Source organism: Dipodomys ordii, unplaced genomic scaffold (assembly GCF_000151885.1).
Source record: "Dipodomys ordii isolate 6190 unplaced genomic scaffold, Dord_2.0 Scaffold1, whole genome shotgun sequence".
Classification (NCBI taxonomy): domain Eukaryota; kingdom Metazoa; phylum Chordata; class Mammalia; order Rodentia; family Heteromyidae; genus Dipodomys; species Dipodomys ordii.
This window is the reverse complement of record NW_012267217.1, coordinates 25,038,563-25,054,523: the sequence shown is the minus strand read 5'-3', so window position 1 is coordinate 25,054,523 and position 15,961 is coordinate 25,038,563. Positions and strand designations below refer to the sequence as shown.

The 15,961-nt window shown below is 40.4% G+C and overlaps 1 protein-coding gene across 2 annotated transcripts in view; it reads right to left on the bottom strand.

Moving 5' to 3' along the window:
* Positions 1-6,569: 6,569 nt before the first annotated feature.
* The window catches only part of Lrch1 (leucine-rich repeats and calponin homology (CH) domain containing 1), a 167,005-nt gene continuing 157,613 nt past the window's right edge, over positions 6,570-15,961 (bottom strand). For both annotated transcript variants that reach the window (XM_013010369.1, XM_013010377.1), the window contains exon 19: positions 6,570-9,038. In XM_013010369.1, coding sequence (XP_012865823.1) covers positions 8,925-9,038 — 114 coding nt within the window. In that variant the 3' untranslated portion in view covers positions 6,570-8,924. The remainder of the gene's footprint in view (positions 9,039-15,961) is intronic.

The following is a 15,961-nucleotide window of genomic DNA, read 5'->3' as shown; positions in this document are numbered from 1 at the left end:
TAGCTCAAACTTTTCATCTTTTCAGACTTCAATAAAACCTCTGAGCAGTGAACTATTCTCATCATGTTTGTTATCTATAATGTTTACCAAATACTTGATTTCTAGTATCTAATTTAATAACTGTCATCTATAGAGAAGGAATTCAGTTCAGAGAAGTTACATGAATGCTTTGTCATTATCTGTGGGACAGCAAAGATTAAAAGTGAGGTGGTATTTTTTTTAATAAACTTCAGTTGAGTGATTTTTTTTTCTAAATCTATTGGGCTGAATACATTTGTAAACTTTAGTTTGGGGATATTTTAAGTCTTAAGAATTATATAACAAAACAATTTACAAGTGGCCAACTAAGGAGACTTACAAAATTTTTGTTACTATGAATATTTTCCTTTAGTCACATGCAGAAGCTTAACTGGAGCTCACCAAGAAAAGTGATGTCTGTAAATTCCAAATGGTGGTCAGGTGGAGAAGGGAAGGTCACGACAGAGGGAACAAGCAAGAGCACAAGTGGCTGTTGTAGGCAGAATTTCTTCTTTCCCACGGAAGCCTCAACCTCACCTTTAATACCTTCTCACTGATTGAGGGAGACCCACTATCTTTTCCTTAACTTAAGTCAGCTAATATAGAACTTTATTTCTGCTGAATTGTCTTCATAATAATACCTACATTAGGATTAGATTGACTAACTGGGGACTACCCTCACAAAATAGGCATAACATTATAAGAAAATAGTTGCTTTATTTGTACAGTTAATGATTGTCTTCTACCAGATTAATTAGTCCATCATCTTTATTTTTTTGAGTAGTCTCTAGGGCTTGAACTCAGGGCCTCAAGTTTTCCCTTGGCTTTTTCACTCATGGCTCATGCTTTACCATTTGAGCCACACCTCCACTTTTGACTTTTTTACAGGTTAATTGGAGAATTTGCTTTGCCTGGTTTTCAACTGAGATCCTCAGGTCAGCTTCCTAAGTAGCTAGGATTATAAACTGAAGCCACCAGCACCCAGCCAGTCAGTAGTACTTAGCTTCCCACAAAGTTTCAAGACATGGACTAACAGAGAGACATTCTTTGCCAGAATGTAATATATGTAGCTTCTAGTCCAATTCCTAGTAGAGTTTTTGTTCTCATCCAAAACCTCGTGAATACAAGCTTTACTGTCCACATTCTCTCAGTGCTCTACCCATGGCTGTGCTTACCTGGGCTTCTCTAGCTCACTTGTCCAAACTTGCACCTGCAAATAGTTGCAAAGGCTTTTAAGAACCACATGGTCAGATTTTTTTAATTGTAATGGTAATGTACAGAGGGTTTGCAGTTACATAGGTACAGTCATGAGTTCTTTTGAACCATTCCTCTCTCCCTCTGCCAGCTCCCCTGCTCCCCAGGTTGTAAAGTTCATTTCCAACACAGTGTCTGGTGAATATCACTGTTACATTGGTTTACCCTTTGTCCCACTGTTTCTGTGATTCCTTTCCCTTCCCCAAATCAGATAAACTTGCTGGACAAAGGGTACAGAAATCAAAAAGTGACAACAGAGAATAAACTAAAGGAACAACAAAGACAACTGCAAACAATACACACACAAGGGGGAGAAACCCTTGTTTCCACTTCTTAGAGTTCATTTTGATAAACATCATTTTATATAGTCAAGTGCACATAGGTGTTGAGCCATTGTGCTCCTCTGCTAAGAATATCCTAGACATAGTCTAGTTACTACAAATGAGGGAAACCATACAGCCTATGTTTCTTTGGGTCTGGTTTGCTTTGCTTAATATTTTTTTCCAAGACTTTCCATTTCCTTATGAATGGGGCAATGTAATTCTTTCTGATGGAAGCATAGAATTCCATTGACATATACCATAGTTTCTTGATCCATTCACCAACTAAAGGGCATCTGGGTTGATTCCATATCTTAGCTATGGTAGATAATACTGCAATGAACATGGTTGGGCTGGTAGCTTTAGTATGACCTTGTTTATGGTCATTTGGGTAAATGCCCAGGAGTGGGATTTCTGGGTCATAGGGGAGTTCTATGTTTAGGCTTTTAAGGAACCTCAATAATGCTTTCCAGAATGGTTGAACAAGTTTACATCCCCACCACCATCTGTTATTAGTTTTCTTGATAATGGCCATTCTAACTGGAGTGAGGAGGAATCTCAATGTTTTGATTTGCATTTCTTTTTCAGAGAGGTCTTTCTTATTAATGGGATTTTTTTTTGACATGATCAGATTTTGTCACAGCAACAACTCCACTTCTCTGGTACTAGTTTTCTGTGCTAATCCTCATCAGTGTGGCCAAATACCTGGAAGAAGCAACATGGCTTACACATTCAAAGAGTTCAGTCTGTTGTCTCTTGGCACCATAATTTGGGGACTTAGTGAGATAGTACATCTTGGTGGTAGGAACATGTGGCAGAGGCCATTTGCTTCATGGCAAACAGAGCAAGATGTAGCTCCAGTAATCAATCAACTTTCTCCAGCTTGGTCCACCTCCAGGTTTTCTCAAGCTCTCAAAAGAGTACCCCCAACATGTTTTGAGGAGTGGGAAAGGTTAGTAAATTGTAATTATGTTCAATTTACAGTATGTAAAAATAGAACTATGTAACTTGAGGCTATGTAGAGTCAAGAGGATGGAAATGAGGGAGAAGGAAGAAAAGTGTGACATTGACGAGGAAGCATTGTACTCTAGCTGACTTAGGGAATTGTAACCCCTTTGTATAGCTACTTAATAACTACAATAAAAGAAATAGTGCCACTAACTGCGGGCCGAGCACTTAGCACATGAACTTATGGGTGACATTGTGCATTCAAACCATAATGTATTTCACAGGAAAGTATCCAGCTGGAAGTCAAGGCAGTTACTTAATGGAAAAGAAAAGGAATGCATCACAATAGAGGACAGGAGTCAAAGAGGCTTGACTTCTAATGGATAATGTCTTTTAATAAGCAAATCATTTGTGTATCTTTTGAATTGTAAAATGCTATGTTTGAACATTAATGCTTAGTAAATCTTTAAAATCAGAAAGAAAAGACTGTGCTTACAACTTCTATGCTAAGGGCCAGTCACACAACTTCATGCTTTTTAGTTTGCTTATACTCCTGAGAAGTTAAGTGCTGAGTCATAATGTTTCTGATGGAATTTTTTGTAGATTATACTGCATGAGAGACACTTGAGAAGAAAACAAGATAGACAGGGTCTGCTTCCAAAAGGTGCTTTGAGCAGATCCGTTTAATTAGTCTATGGCTGAGTCCTTATCTAAAAATGGAGTAAACAAGAATCTTACAGCATTTAACCTCCAGGGCTGTGAAATGCAGCAAAAGAAGATGCCCAGGTGAAATTGTCACCTCTCAGATGTTAGTGACTAACTATACTCATGCTATTGAGCTCCAAATTCTTCAAGTGTGCTCTTAGGTTTCTTCCAAAACCATTTCAGTAAAACACTGCCACCTCGTGTTTCAATTAGACAAAGCAAACTAGACCAGGCCTTCCAGAATGAATATCAGTAACTCATTTCTTAGCTACACAGAGTTCAACATATACTAGTTTGAGTTACAATTTTCCAAGTTTACAATGATAATGAAAGCAATAGGCATCATGTAAGAAAACATATTTTGAATTTTGAAGGTGGCTCTTTTCCTGGGCCAGTGATAAGCAGCATGATCTCATAATGCCCCACCACAGAATAACTGCACACCTCAGTCAGCCCTGTGAGTATAAGGGGAAACTACTGATGTGCTCTAGTGTGCCGTGTTGCTAAGCAAGAATGTTTGCTAGGTGTGTTAGCTTTCCATTACTGTGACAAAAGAAAACAATACCTGGTATATCAACTTGAAAGAGGAAAAGTTAAACATTCTGGCTCATGGTTTCAATCCACAGTTGGGGGGATGGAGGGAGGGTGGGCATTGCTTTTTTTTTTTTTTTGGTCATAGCCCTGAACTCTGGGCCTGGATGCTGTCCCTCAGCTTTTCAGCTCAAGGCCAGAGCTCTACCACTTGAGCCACAGTGCCACTTCCAGCTTTTTCTGCTTATGTGGTCCTGAGGAATCAACCCCGGGGCCTCATGCATGCAAGGCAAGCACTCTACCACTGAGCCACCTTCCCAGCCCAGGCATTGCTTTTGAGCCTGGGGAAAGAAAGAAGAACATCATGGAGGAGAGGAGTACAGGGGAGAGGAAGCTGCTTATTTCATGGTGTTAGGGATCCAAAAGAGAGGAAGAGGAAGGCCAGCTCTCATATCTACTTCAAGAACACCCCCCCTTCACTTCCTCCCAATAGACCTCACCTAATCTCAAGATTGAGGGGCTGGATCAGGTGTAGGACTCCTTGCTGCATAAGGCACTACTGAATGGTGACAAGAGACTGCATGGGAGAGAAAAGAAAGGTGTGAACTCATTCTTTGGAAGGAACTCACACCATCCTGCAATAAACCAATTACCCTATTCAGGACAATGTCTTCACCACTGACCTAACACTCTACACATGGGATTAAATTTCCAACGCATCCACCTTGGAGAAAAACTTGTCAAACTATAGTTTTGAGGAAGAGATTTACTGGTCAAATGTAAGGAAAATCAACTGTGAGGCAGGGGTGACTCCCAGGACCATGTGCTGGTGAACTATGGGGAATTTCAGAGGTATACATTATAATCTCTTACCTTTGTTCTAGCTGGCTTCTCTTCAGTACCTGCTATATGCCAACAGTATTAAGGACATCTGGCAGTCAGCAAGAGAACAAAGCAAATGGGCAACCTTGCTCTAATAAGGCACACATGACAACTGCAGGGGGGAAAAAGGAGAAAATACTGGTACAGGGAGCACAGGGCCGGGGTTGGGAGGGGGAAGGGCGTGGCTTGGAGTGGAGCCCTGCCTTTCACAGCTCTCCACACTCAAGGAGTGCCTGTTCTGAAGAAAATTCCCTGCCTTCAGACCAGGTGAGACCCAGACTTGACTGGAATGTGTATGTGCTGACTTCCTGGGGAAGATGGAAGGCTAGGGATTATTGCAACTTCACCCAGGGCAAATTTAGGCTGTCCCTAGCTGTTGCTAATAGCATGGTTCAACTGTTTGATGGACCAGATACTTGCCCCATGAGGATCCTGTGTTCCTGTCCTTCAACTATTCCTCCCCTTCCCCTTGTACCCTTCCTCCTTGCCCCAGCCATTTAGGAAGGGAAATGCCTGGGCTGCTTTAATGCAGAAGGAAGATGATTGTAGGGTGTGCCACAGAAGCAACATCTCAGATCAAAGCACCACAATCCATAAACAAATGTTTTAGACTAGTTGGATGCATATCTTTAATACAGAAGACCTGGCACTGGTCCCTGCTCAGGCCAGTGGTCCTGAGTCTCTGTGTCATATGTAAGAAGGGGCAAAAAGATGGAAACCATTGCTGCTAAGTGTTTTGACACAAGTTTCTCACAGCAGCTGCTCTTTTACCAAAGGATGAATGCATGTGGAGGGAAGACCCTGGCTTAGCTGAGGTAGGCATAGTGGAGGCAGCTGTGTTCCATTCCGTGAGAGCAATTGAGGTGTGAGGACCCGATGCTACGATTTTTAAGCATGAACTAAGGAACTAAGGCATCCTCCAAGATGTGTCTGGAAGTATGACCGTGGGATACATGGGAATCCTCAATCTCCACTTCCATCCCTGCCCCAATCTCAGCATAGCAAGTTTGCTTCTGCTATATGCATGTTGTAAGCTTCCAGGGAAGGTGAAGTTTGGGAGAAAAGGATAATTGTGTGCACACACACACACACACACGTGTGCACACACATGCATGGGTAGCACTCCCTTATCCATGAGGAATCTGTTCCCAGCAAATACTTGAAACTGCGGGTAGTACTGAATCATAGATAGACAGATATAGATTAGAATATCATATGATTAGATTATCATTGATATATTAGTATATACATATTCTAATTTATAAATTACATGAAGAGACTAACAATAATTCTAACAATAAATTCAAATAGCAGTCATAGAGAAATGTGAAGGAATGTAGTCTCTCAATGCAATCAAAGCCAGACACTGGTAGCTCATGCCTGTATTCTTAGCTACTCAAAAGGCTGAGATCTGAAGATCACAATTTGAAGCCAGTCCAGGGAGACAAATTCATGATACCCTGATGACTGATTAACCAGGAAAAAGCTGGAAGTGGAGGTGTGACTCAAGTGGAAGAGTGCAGCCTTGAATAAAAACGCCAAGCAAGAGTACCTGGCCCTGACTTCAAGCACTAGTACCAGCACATAAAACCAAACCAGACCAAGACTATTACCGGTAGTTTTGGACTGGGGAAGACCATGAATAACAAATCATGAAAAACAAAACCTTGGAGAAGAGCTATTGTGCATGTGGGAGAAGGGGAATGTGTGTGTGTGTGTATACATATATCGATAGTTTTATTTACATATATACACTTTCCACTATTATATATAGTATATAGTTCCTGCACACACACACACACACACACACACACACACACACACACACAATCTCTTTCAGCAATAACGTCCTAAGTTTTTGTATGGGATGAGTGCCAACCAGCCTTTACATCAGATGGGTGAGTCAGAAGATGATTTGTACAAATTCAAAGTTTTAATGGCTGTTAAATAAAAGGAAGGACGTAGCACTATATACATTCTGCCTGCTTATGGTACAGTCTGCCAGCCATGCACATTTTATTGCACATATAAACAGTGTACAAGGATCATAAAGACATCTTAGCTGTAAAAGAATTGCAATGAAAAGAAAAGCCATTTTACACACTACCAAAACCATTTGTATTATACAGCCAACTTCAAGAAAGTACTGAAAATGAGTATCAAAAGAAACAGTTTAATTTTGAAAGAAAGATCTCTGAAAACAATGATTACAGAGCCTCTGGTTGCCAATATATACATATAAAAAATATTTCCGGACACTTTAATCAGAATGCCCAGGAAGGTACAGCCAGCAGTCTAAATTCTTATTTATAGAACTGACTTCTGAAGGTTGCTTCCATTGTATACACTCTTCTTTCAAAATGCCTTTTGTCTTTACATTCTTAAAGGATTTGACAATACAGGAAAATATTCTAATATACTTAAGTTAGGTTAAAGTGCACAGTACATTTGATAGGAAATAATTGCTAGCTGCCAATCTAAGTTTCCAAGGCATTGGCTGATGGATGTTGGTGTCAATGTGCACGTCTTCCTCATGTCTTCTCTTCTGCATTCACCTTCATGTTGACTCTTGGTGGCTACTGCTGCTTCCTATGGCTTTTCAGCAGTGAAAGTACAGTCAGCACTAACAGGACTTTGAAAGATGAATGGCTGAGCTATCTGTCACTGTAGCACATATACAGGTGTGTTACTGCCCAGTATGAGTTGCTATGCCTTCTGGGAAAATTCCCAGACCCACATGGACGGTTCCTCCCCTTGGCTAGGTCTTCTTAAGTCCTGTAGTGTTTAACCTTGTTCCCTCCCTGGCCATTCAGCCTCACATACTCTACTTACGTGTCCTTTTTTGATGCTGATCTGGGGTGGGGGTAGGGGGCTGGAGCTGCCCATCAGCTCACAGATGAATTACTCACTTCTGAGGTTGCACCCCAGAAGTCATGAATCTTGCAGTGTTGGTGAAACTACTGTGCAAAACCACCAACTAAACTCTAACCAACAGGCACATCTGCTTCTCAGCATCATTTCCTCCTCTCACAACTGGCAGTACTGACCCACGTCTTCCATGCCTAAAGCCATTTTTGACCATTCAGCCCAAATTTCCCTTAAAACAACTTTCACTCACTTCCACTTTCCCATACCTTTTCCTCATTATCTACCTTTGGTACCAGACTCTCTTTAATTACCCAAGTTACAGTGCAACATCATGCTTGGAGACTCATCATGTTAACACTGCTTACTTCTTGGTGTTACAAGTTGAATGTTTTGTGCATAGCAAAAGAAGTTATAAATCAAAAAAAATAGTAATTGTTCACATTTTTTTTCTTCAAGTTTAATATGTCTTTTTTTCCCATCACAGCTATTTACAAATAACTTTGGGGTGCTCTCTTGATTTCAGTCAGTTCATTACATGGGGGGACAACAAGGCTGCTGGAATGTAGGCAACTGCATGGAATGCAAAAATATAAATAAGACCAATGTTCCACAAACCAAAGTATAAAGAATGCCTCCCCCGAAAACAGTTCTTTGTAATAGAAGCACCTGGTTTTTGTTTTGCTTTTTGCTTCACTTTTTCTTCTCTGAGTTACAGACACCAGGGAACATGATTACTGCTACAACTACTACACACCAAAGAAGATAGAAAATAACTCAATATTTATAATATTAAAATAAAGTGTTTAACCACAAAAAAGCAGTAATAAAATAGTTTCCTAATTTACAATTTGCATCCAAAGGATGAATAACAACTCACTAATAAATAATATTTATATAAATATTTTGTATGTCGAAAATAGCTTTTGAAAAGGCAATGGTCTCAAGAAACATCTTGACGAATTTGGTGGTGAATAAAAACCTGATTGTGTCTCCTCCTCCCGCCCCCCTCCCCCCACTCAATCTGTAACAAGTTTGGCTTTAATAAAACAGATGCATCTTGCTGTGTAACAGTTGTGCTTGGCATTGTTTTGGTAATGGCAGTTGGTGAGTGTGGAAGGGATGTAGGAGGTTGAAAAAGGCAATGATGTGCTAACTTAGTTATCCACCAGCCTCCCCCCTCTGGCTTCCAGATGAATCCCTGTCAAGTCTCAGCCTTGGAAGCCAAGGTCAGCTCTGAAAGGGGGGAAAATCCTCCCTTTGGCTGAAAACCTTGTCCATGCAACTAGTCAGGAAGTGACAGGCGGAGAGTGGGGAAGAGGAAGCAATGGATACCAGGAGCCCAGTCCAGGATCCCTGATGGAGGAAGAGTCTGAGTCAACTCAGAGGAGAAGGTTGGTCTCATGTGAACAGAGCCTTGGTGACAGTGGTGACATCGAGTAATGCTTGGACGGTGATGCCCACTTTGACCAGGCCTTTCTCTTCCAGGATGTGATGGGGCAGACATAGTTTTTCCTAAAAGGAAAAGAACAAAACACCAATGTTTAGATGATCCAATTTAACAGTAAAACCTCGCTCCATCACCAATGGGACTGGCACACCATCACAGACCTGGGGGAGCTCCCTAGTCTGTGTTCCTTCCCTTGCTGGGCCAACTCAGGGAAAAGGCTTCTTTTTGCGTTTGCAGGGAAACAATGACTGGGGTAATGTTCCAGAAAGGTTGCTTACTACTCTGAACAGATCTGCAACAGATCTAAATATGGAGGAAAAGTCTCATAATAAATAACTACCAGGTCCACTAGAACCACATGACAGGAATAGCAATAGCTTCCATTCTTCTAAAGTTAACACATCTAAAAGGAACTCAAGTACTCATGTGAACAGACCACACCATTATACTGGTTTCATGGTTTTATGTCCTGTGATCTCTGCAATGTAGCCATGCTGGGCATCTAGCATCCTTTCATAAAGGTTTATGCATATATTACCCATAAGTAATGTTAACCACCGTTCTCAATAGCTCTTTCTCTTTTCAGGCTCTTTCATAAAACTGTCAAAGACACACATGCTCTACTACTTCCTCAGGGTGCATTTTGGCTCTCGGGGAATGTCCAGTGCATATAACTCAAGGAAAATAAACAACACAAGTCACTTTTGTGTTCAAAGCCTTTAGGGTTCCAGACAGTGATATACAAGAACCTTGATGAAGGAATTTTATGTCGTTGGCATTTGGCTCTGCTTTGATGTCATCTATAAGGGGCTCCTCTTGTAAGTCTGTCTCCTTGGTAGGAAAAACATTCCACTATGAATGATAATCATGAGTCCTCTACTGCCCGGTGGTCACCAATTTATTTTTCTTATTTTTAATGGACAATTAAATATCCATTACCTCATGTACATTTTTTTCCCAGTGAGAACACTTACAACCTACTCTTTTAGCAATTTTATTTTTGGTCAGTCCTGGGGCTTGAACTATGGGCCTGGTCGCTGACCTGAGCTTTTGTGCTCAAGACTAGTACTCTACCACTTGAGTCACTTTGGGTTTTTTGTGGTCAACTGGAGATAAAAAGTCTCACAGACTTTTCTGCCTAGGCTGACTTTGAACCATGATCCTCAGATCTCAGCCTCCTGAATAGCAAAGATGACAGGCATGAGCCAGTGGTACCCAGATTCTCTTAGCAATTTTTATTTATTTTTTTGAGGAGTTAGGGATCCAACCCAGCACCTCGTGTGTACTAGGGTAAATGCTCTTCTGCTGAAATACATTCCCAGCTCAGCAATTTCAAGTATACATTGTTATTCACTGGAATTGCCATGGTGTTCAATGGATTTCCTGAACTTAATTATCCTATTTAACTGATGATAGTTTTTACCCTTTCACCAACATCTCCTGGCCCCAGCCCTTGGTCATGACCATGCTATTTTTTTAGCAACTCCTAAGAGATCACTACCCTTAGATCCATCATATAAGTGGGATCATGTGGCATCTTTCTACACCTCGATTCTTTTACTGAACATAACAGGTTGTCACATGACGGGCATTCCTTCCTCTTGAAGGCTCACTGCACTGTTGTCAAGGAGAGTTTACGTGGGGTCTGCATCAAGCCTAGGTGGTGAAGTACATGTTTTTCATTAAGCCAAATGCCAGGCACAGGAGTGCTTCCTTTCACATGATACCTGCTGAGGAACCAATCCTTCCTGCTGCTGCCAATGTGCTGGACTCCCCAAACGACCACACAATCTTAAGAAGAACTTCAAAGACATGCATATTATCTCCAATAATCTATTTCACTGGGTCAAAATGTCAGCGGATCTTGGACCACCACCATCCTCCTCTTCTTCCTCTTCTTCATACTTCTTCTCTCCCCAGGCTTTTCCTTGACTTTTGCTAAACAGAAAATCTCAAATTTGAACCATAGGCCTTAAACATCTCAGACTTGACTCCAGACCCCAAGACGTAAGTCGGCTGATTCATTAACGCTCAGTTTTGAGCATGACTTCATGTAGCTGCTGTGGCTCCAGACAGGGTCAGCAGTGTGTCAGGAGAGCATGTAAGTTTACTGTGCTCACTAATAGAGTGGCTAAAATCCAACCAAAGAAAGGAAGGTGGTTAGTTCTGAGCTGTGAGCCAATAGGTCATTTCAGGAGGAAATGGTGAGTCATCCTTTGGGGCACAGTGAGGGGGTGTCTGCAGTCAGGTGTCAGTGCCCACATTTGTTTGCCAAGGGACAGGGCCATGTCTTCACTCTCTTATGGCTTCCCTAGCTTAACATCTGGATAGGAAATACCCACTATAATTAGGCTCCTGATGTTAACTATTTTTTGGAAGGAAGATAAATCTTTATATACTAAAAACGATTTCAAGGTAAGTTCAAATTTAAATGCAAAAAAAGTGTTCTCAATGAACGTGAATATTTAGTATTTCTCTGACAAACGGATGGGGAAAGATTTTCTAAGAGGAATATTAAAAACTTACCAAAGAAAAGATAAAAAAAAATTCCTTGCTTAAAATATTTAAGTTTCTTTGTCAAAAAAAAAAGAATCAGGGGGAGGGAAAGGATAGTAGAACAACAACAAGGAAGGGAAGGGGTAACAATGATCAACAAGTAATGTACTCATTGCCTTACTCATGTAACTGTAACCCCTCCGTACAACATCTTAACAATAAAAATTTTAAAAAATCAGTCTAGTAAAACACTAAAGTGTACAAGTATTTATATCAAAGTACAAAGGACTTCATATGACTCAACAAGAAAAATATTGAGACCAATACAATATGGCACAAAAATATAAATTTTAAAACAAGGGATTAGTGTAAGACAATAAACAAGGTATTTTGATTCTCAAGTTCTGTTTTCTGATATCTAATCCAAGTGTGCATGAATTCTAGGGTCATGGTCCACAGCCCAGTCTCTGCTGACACCGCTGGAGAATGGCCTGGTTCCTCCAAGAACTGGCCAATGTCACCAATTAGTGTTGGTTCAGCAGAACTTTTGGTAAAGGGTGATCATAGAAGGGAAGGGCTAAGGCCTCTGCCTCCTATCAAAAGCATATTCACACACTTCACAGATTATGTTAAGATCACCCTCTCTCAGGTCCATGTTTCTCTAGCCAGCATCTTTTCCCATCCTGGTCTCTGTACTCCTAGAATACATTTAGAGTCCAAGATACTACTCTCTTTTAACTCTATGGTTAGTCATAAGGAGTGCAGATGTACCCCAGCATCTAGGGGTGGAGTCACAGCCTAATACTTCCCTTAAGTTGAAAATATACCTAAATCTACTGACCCTCATCAAAGCTGAGCCCAACCTACTACCTCAAACATGCACAGAACAATATTATATTAGCCTACAATTGGGCAACGAACACAAAGCCTGTCTCATATCCAGTGTCAACTGTCTCATGTAATTTGTGGGGGATCATCACTGAAAGGGAAAGACAGAAGGCTTGTCTATTGCTTTTACATCATCTTCAGGTTGACAAACCCTAAATCTAACCTTCACCCATCTGGGACCAACTGTAAAGCAGAAGACATTCTTCCAGCCTTTCTCTTTACATTAGGACCCCCTACGGGCACCCAGAGGTGGCGAGAATATTGTGGTGAGAGTGGAGGTCGTTAAGAAGAATAGCAGATGAAAACAAAACTTTGCATATAAAACATGGCAGTCCTAGGAAGAGGCAGACATCTTATCCTGGTGGAGAAAGCTCTTGGGAGCAGGCTGAATTGCCCTCATGGCTGGCTGGCCTTTATCTCTAAGCTCATGCTCCCAGACTTTTGTTCAGTGACTTCATTTTAGGAAGCCACTCAGCCCATTACAGTTTCTTTGGTCCAGTCATTTTCATGAATGTAAAGCTCTGTATCTATGTAATTATTTAAGCCTTGAAACTGTGTATTATTTTCATGGAGGAGGGCTTCAGTTCCAGCTGTCATTGAGTAATAATCCTTAACGATGTAGAACATGTTGATTCTTATAGCTGAAGATGTCTTCTCACCTTTTCCTTGAGTCTTTCATTATTATCAGCCAGGCCACTAGGTAGAAGTGGGGGGAACATTTGGTCCTCAGACCCCTGAAATCATTTGGTTGGCTTCTTGAGGTCTGCTTGCCTGTATTGATCATTTTGTATGGCCCTCAAATGATGTTATCATATCCAAATGGCCACTGGCGGAGAAAGAACAGCTCTCCACCCCTCTCGTGTTTTCTCTCCCTAGAACACTTTGCTCTTCACACACGGGAATGCCTTCCCTGCAATTTCTTCCTCCTCTGCTGGTTATTTCTACACACCTTCTAATCTTAGTGAAGCACCACCATCTCAGGTGGCCTGCATGGCCATGCCTGGAGCCCATAAGGGTCAGATTCCTCTTTCCATATGTTGCACAGAATCCAGTGCTGTATCCATCCTAGGTCCTTCTCACTGAATTTTTCTTTTTTTTCTTAAGGATCTACTAGAACAGAGGTCGAAAAACTATGACCTTCAGCCTAATCCAGCTCATAGTCTAACTCTGTCAATAAAATTATACTGGCAGACAGCATACCCATTCATTTACATATGTTCTGTGGCTGCATTTATGCTACCAAAACAAGCTGAATAATTGCAACAAAGTCTACAGGGCCTGAATGTACTTGCTATCTGGGCCTTTAAAACAAAAAATAAAGCAAAATAAAAGCAACAAAACTTGCTGGCCCCTGGTATACACCGAAGGCTTAAGAACTGGACTGTGAATGACTACTGTTATTCCCAGAGCTTCCCAAAAGGCCTAGTACAGAGTGCTCATCCAACACAGGAAAAATGATCTCGTGAACAAGAATGGACAAATGTGTTCTAACAAACCAAGGGACTAGATCCAGATAAACTTAAGAAGAATTCTACAGTCAGTAAACTAGTTTACTGATAATTCAGAAATCTGAAGCCCAACTTTAAAGATCAAATCTCTTGGAATGAAGCCATATTAAAATATTCTCGGGGGGGGGGTTGGGGGGGGGGGAAGGGAAGGGCATAGCAATGTGCCCACAGAGCTCACAGAACATGTGCTAGATATATACAATGCCTTGGGTTAACAATCCTTAGCACCAAACAAAAAGTATTCCCCAGCTAATCTATCACTACTTTCTCACTATCAAACTCCTGGAATTTTCATGTATCAGCCTCATATTCCTCCTAGGTGAAACACCATTTATTATATCGCAGGTGGGGAAAAGTGCAGATTTTAGAGATAATCCAAGCCATCAAACAGTAAATTCATTATTTTCAAAACAAACCATATTGGGATACCAAAGTGTCTTTGTTTTCCTACTTCTATTGGTAAAAAATATTACCCAATTGTCTCACTTGGAAGTTTGGCAGAGTTTTTTTTTCCAGTAAGGAAAATGAAATACACATGAGCCAGATATCCATAAATAAAAGGAACTATTACAAATTAGCCCACACAGATGTTGGAAATCCTGACAGGAGTGGAGAACTGGAGGAAGTGGAGTAAAGGGAACAAAAATGGTGATTTCAAAAAGAAACTTTAAAACAATAGCTATTTCATCATACTATTACCATACTACTTAATGAAATAATAGGAACTAACATATCCCACAAATGGCAACATGTTAGGGTACAAAAAAATTAATGACATAAAAATTTAAAGTGCATTCACAGAATCTTCTTTGGATGATGAGAATTAAGCATATACATAGCCAGAGAACTATGTCAATTCAATACTCACAATTAATCTTATATTGATTGTTCCCACCCAGGTTTTGTATCAATAAAATAGTGTGTTCTTTCAAGTGGCAACCAAGTGAACTTTAGTGAACATTCTCTTTCCCTCTTGTTTTCTTCCTATAAAGGAGAAAAAACCCAGTGCTGACCATTTAAAAAGAAGCTTGGAAGTAGAGTTGTGGCTTAGGTGGTAGCATGCTAGCCTTCAGCAAAAAATCTCAGGGACAGCACCCAGACCCTGCATTCAAGCCCTACGTACCAGTACAAAATTAAACAGGAAACAAAGAAAGGAAAGAGCTAAATGTATGACAGAACTGAACATAATGAAAACACTGACAGCTAACTTGGATACACATGAATAAATGTATCAATGGGCCAATAACAACTTAGAAGAATCACCCAAAATGTTTATTAAGTAACTTATGGTGCTCATCAGATATTGTACAAAGGAATTTTATTGTTACAGATTAAAGAGTACAAGAAGGTAGCACCACGGGCAATTCAGTACATCACTGGGTTATATAGACAGAACTGAGTTTAGACAATGTCCACATACCCTGTATTCCACCAACAAAGTCAGAAGGAAAATGCTCAGATAACATCTTTTCATTAAAGACTTCTTATTTAAAAAAAAAAAATCTGACCTGACTTAGCACCAAGGGATCTTTATAAATATATTATCTTCACTATATGGAGTCTTCATAATCTCATTTTCCATAGATTCATGAAAACATTCAGAAAAATAAGAGTATCTTCTCAGTAGCTCTGAGGAATGTCTGCATCTTTGTAAACCAGACATTTATCTCAGGGAAAGGAACTCCATCATCTTCCCAAACAAGGAAGCAGCTTTTGGCAAACTGAATACAAAATGAAGCACAGTGAAGACTGGCTTGACCTTGAATCAGGCTTTCTCATAAGGGAGAAAGGCATCTCACAATTCAGGAATGTCTGGTTTATGTAAGACTAACAGGTTTTATTATTTCCATTACAAGCTCAGCACATTGCTCCAAAAGCAGAGAAAGTTTATATATAACCTTTTAAACGGACAGAATAAAGCAGTTTGCTAGTTTTTATCTTCGAAATCAAAAGTAAATAGAGATTTCAAGTAATTACAGAATCTACATTCTTCCAAAATAAGAGCAATCTTATTATTGGCTCCTGCTACAATGACCCAAGGCCCAGGACCAAGAATGTTCCATGACTCATGGCTTTATTTGAAAATGAATACAGTC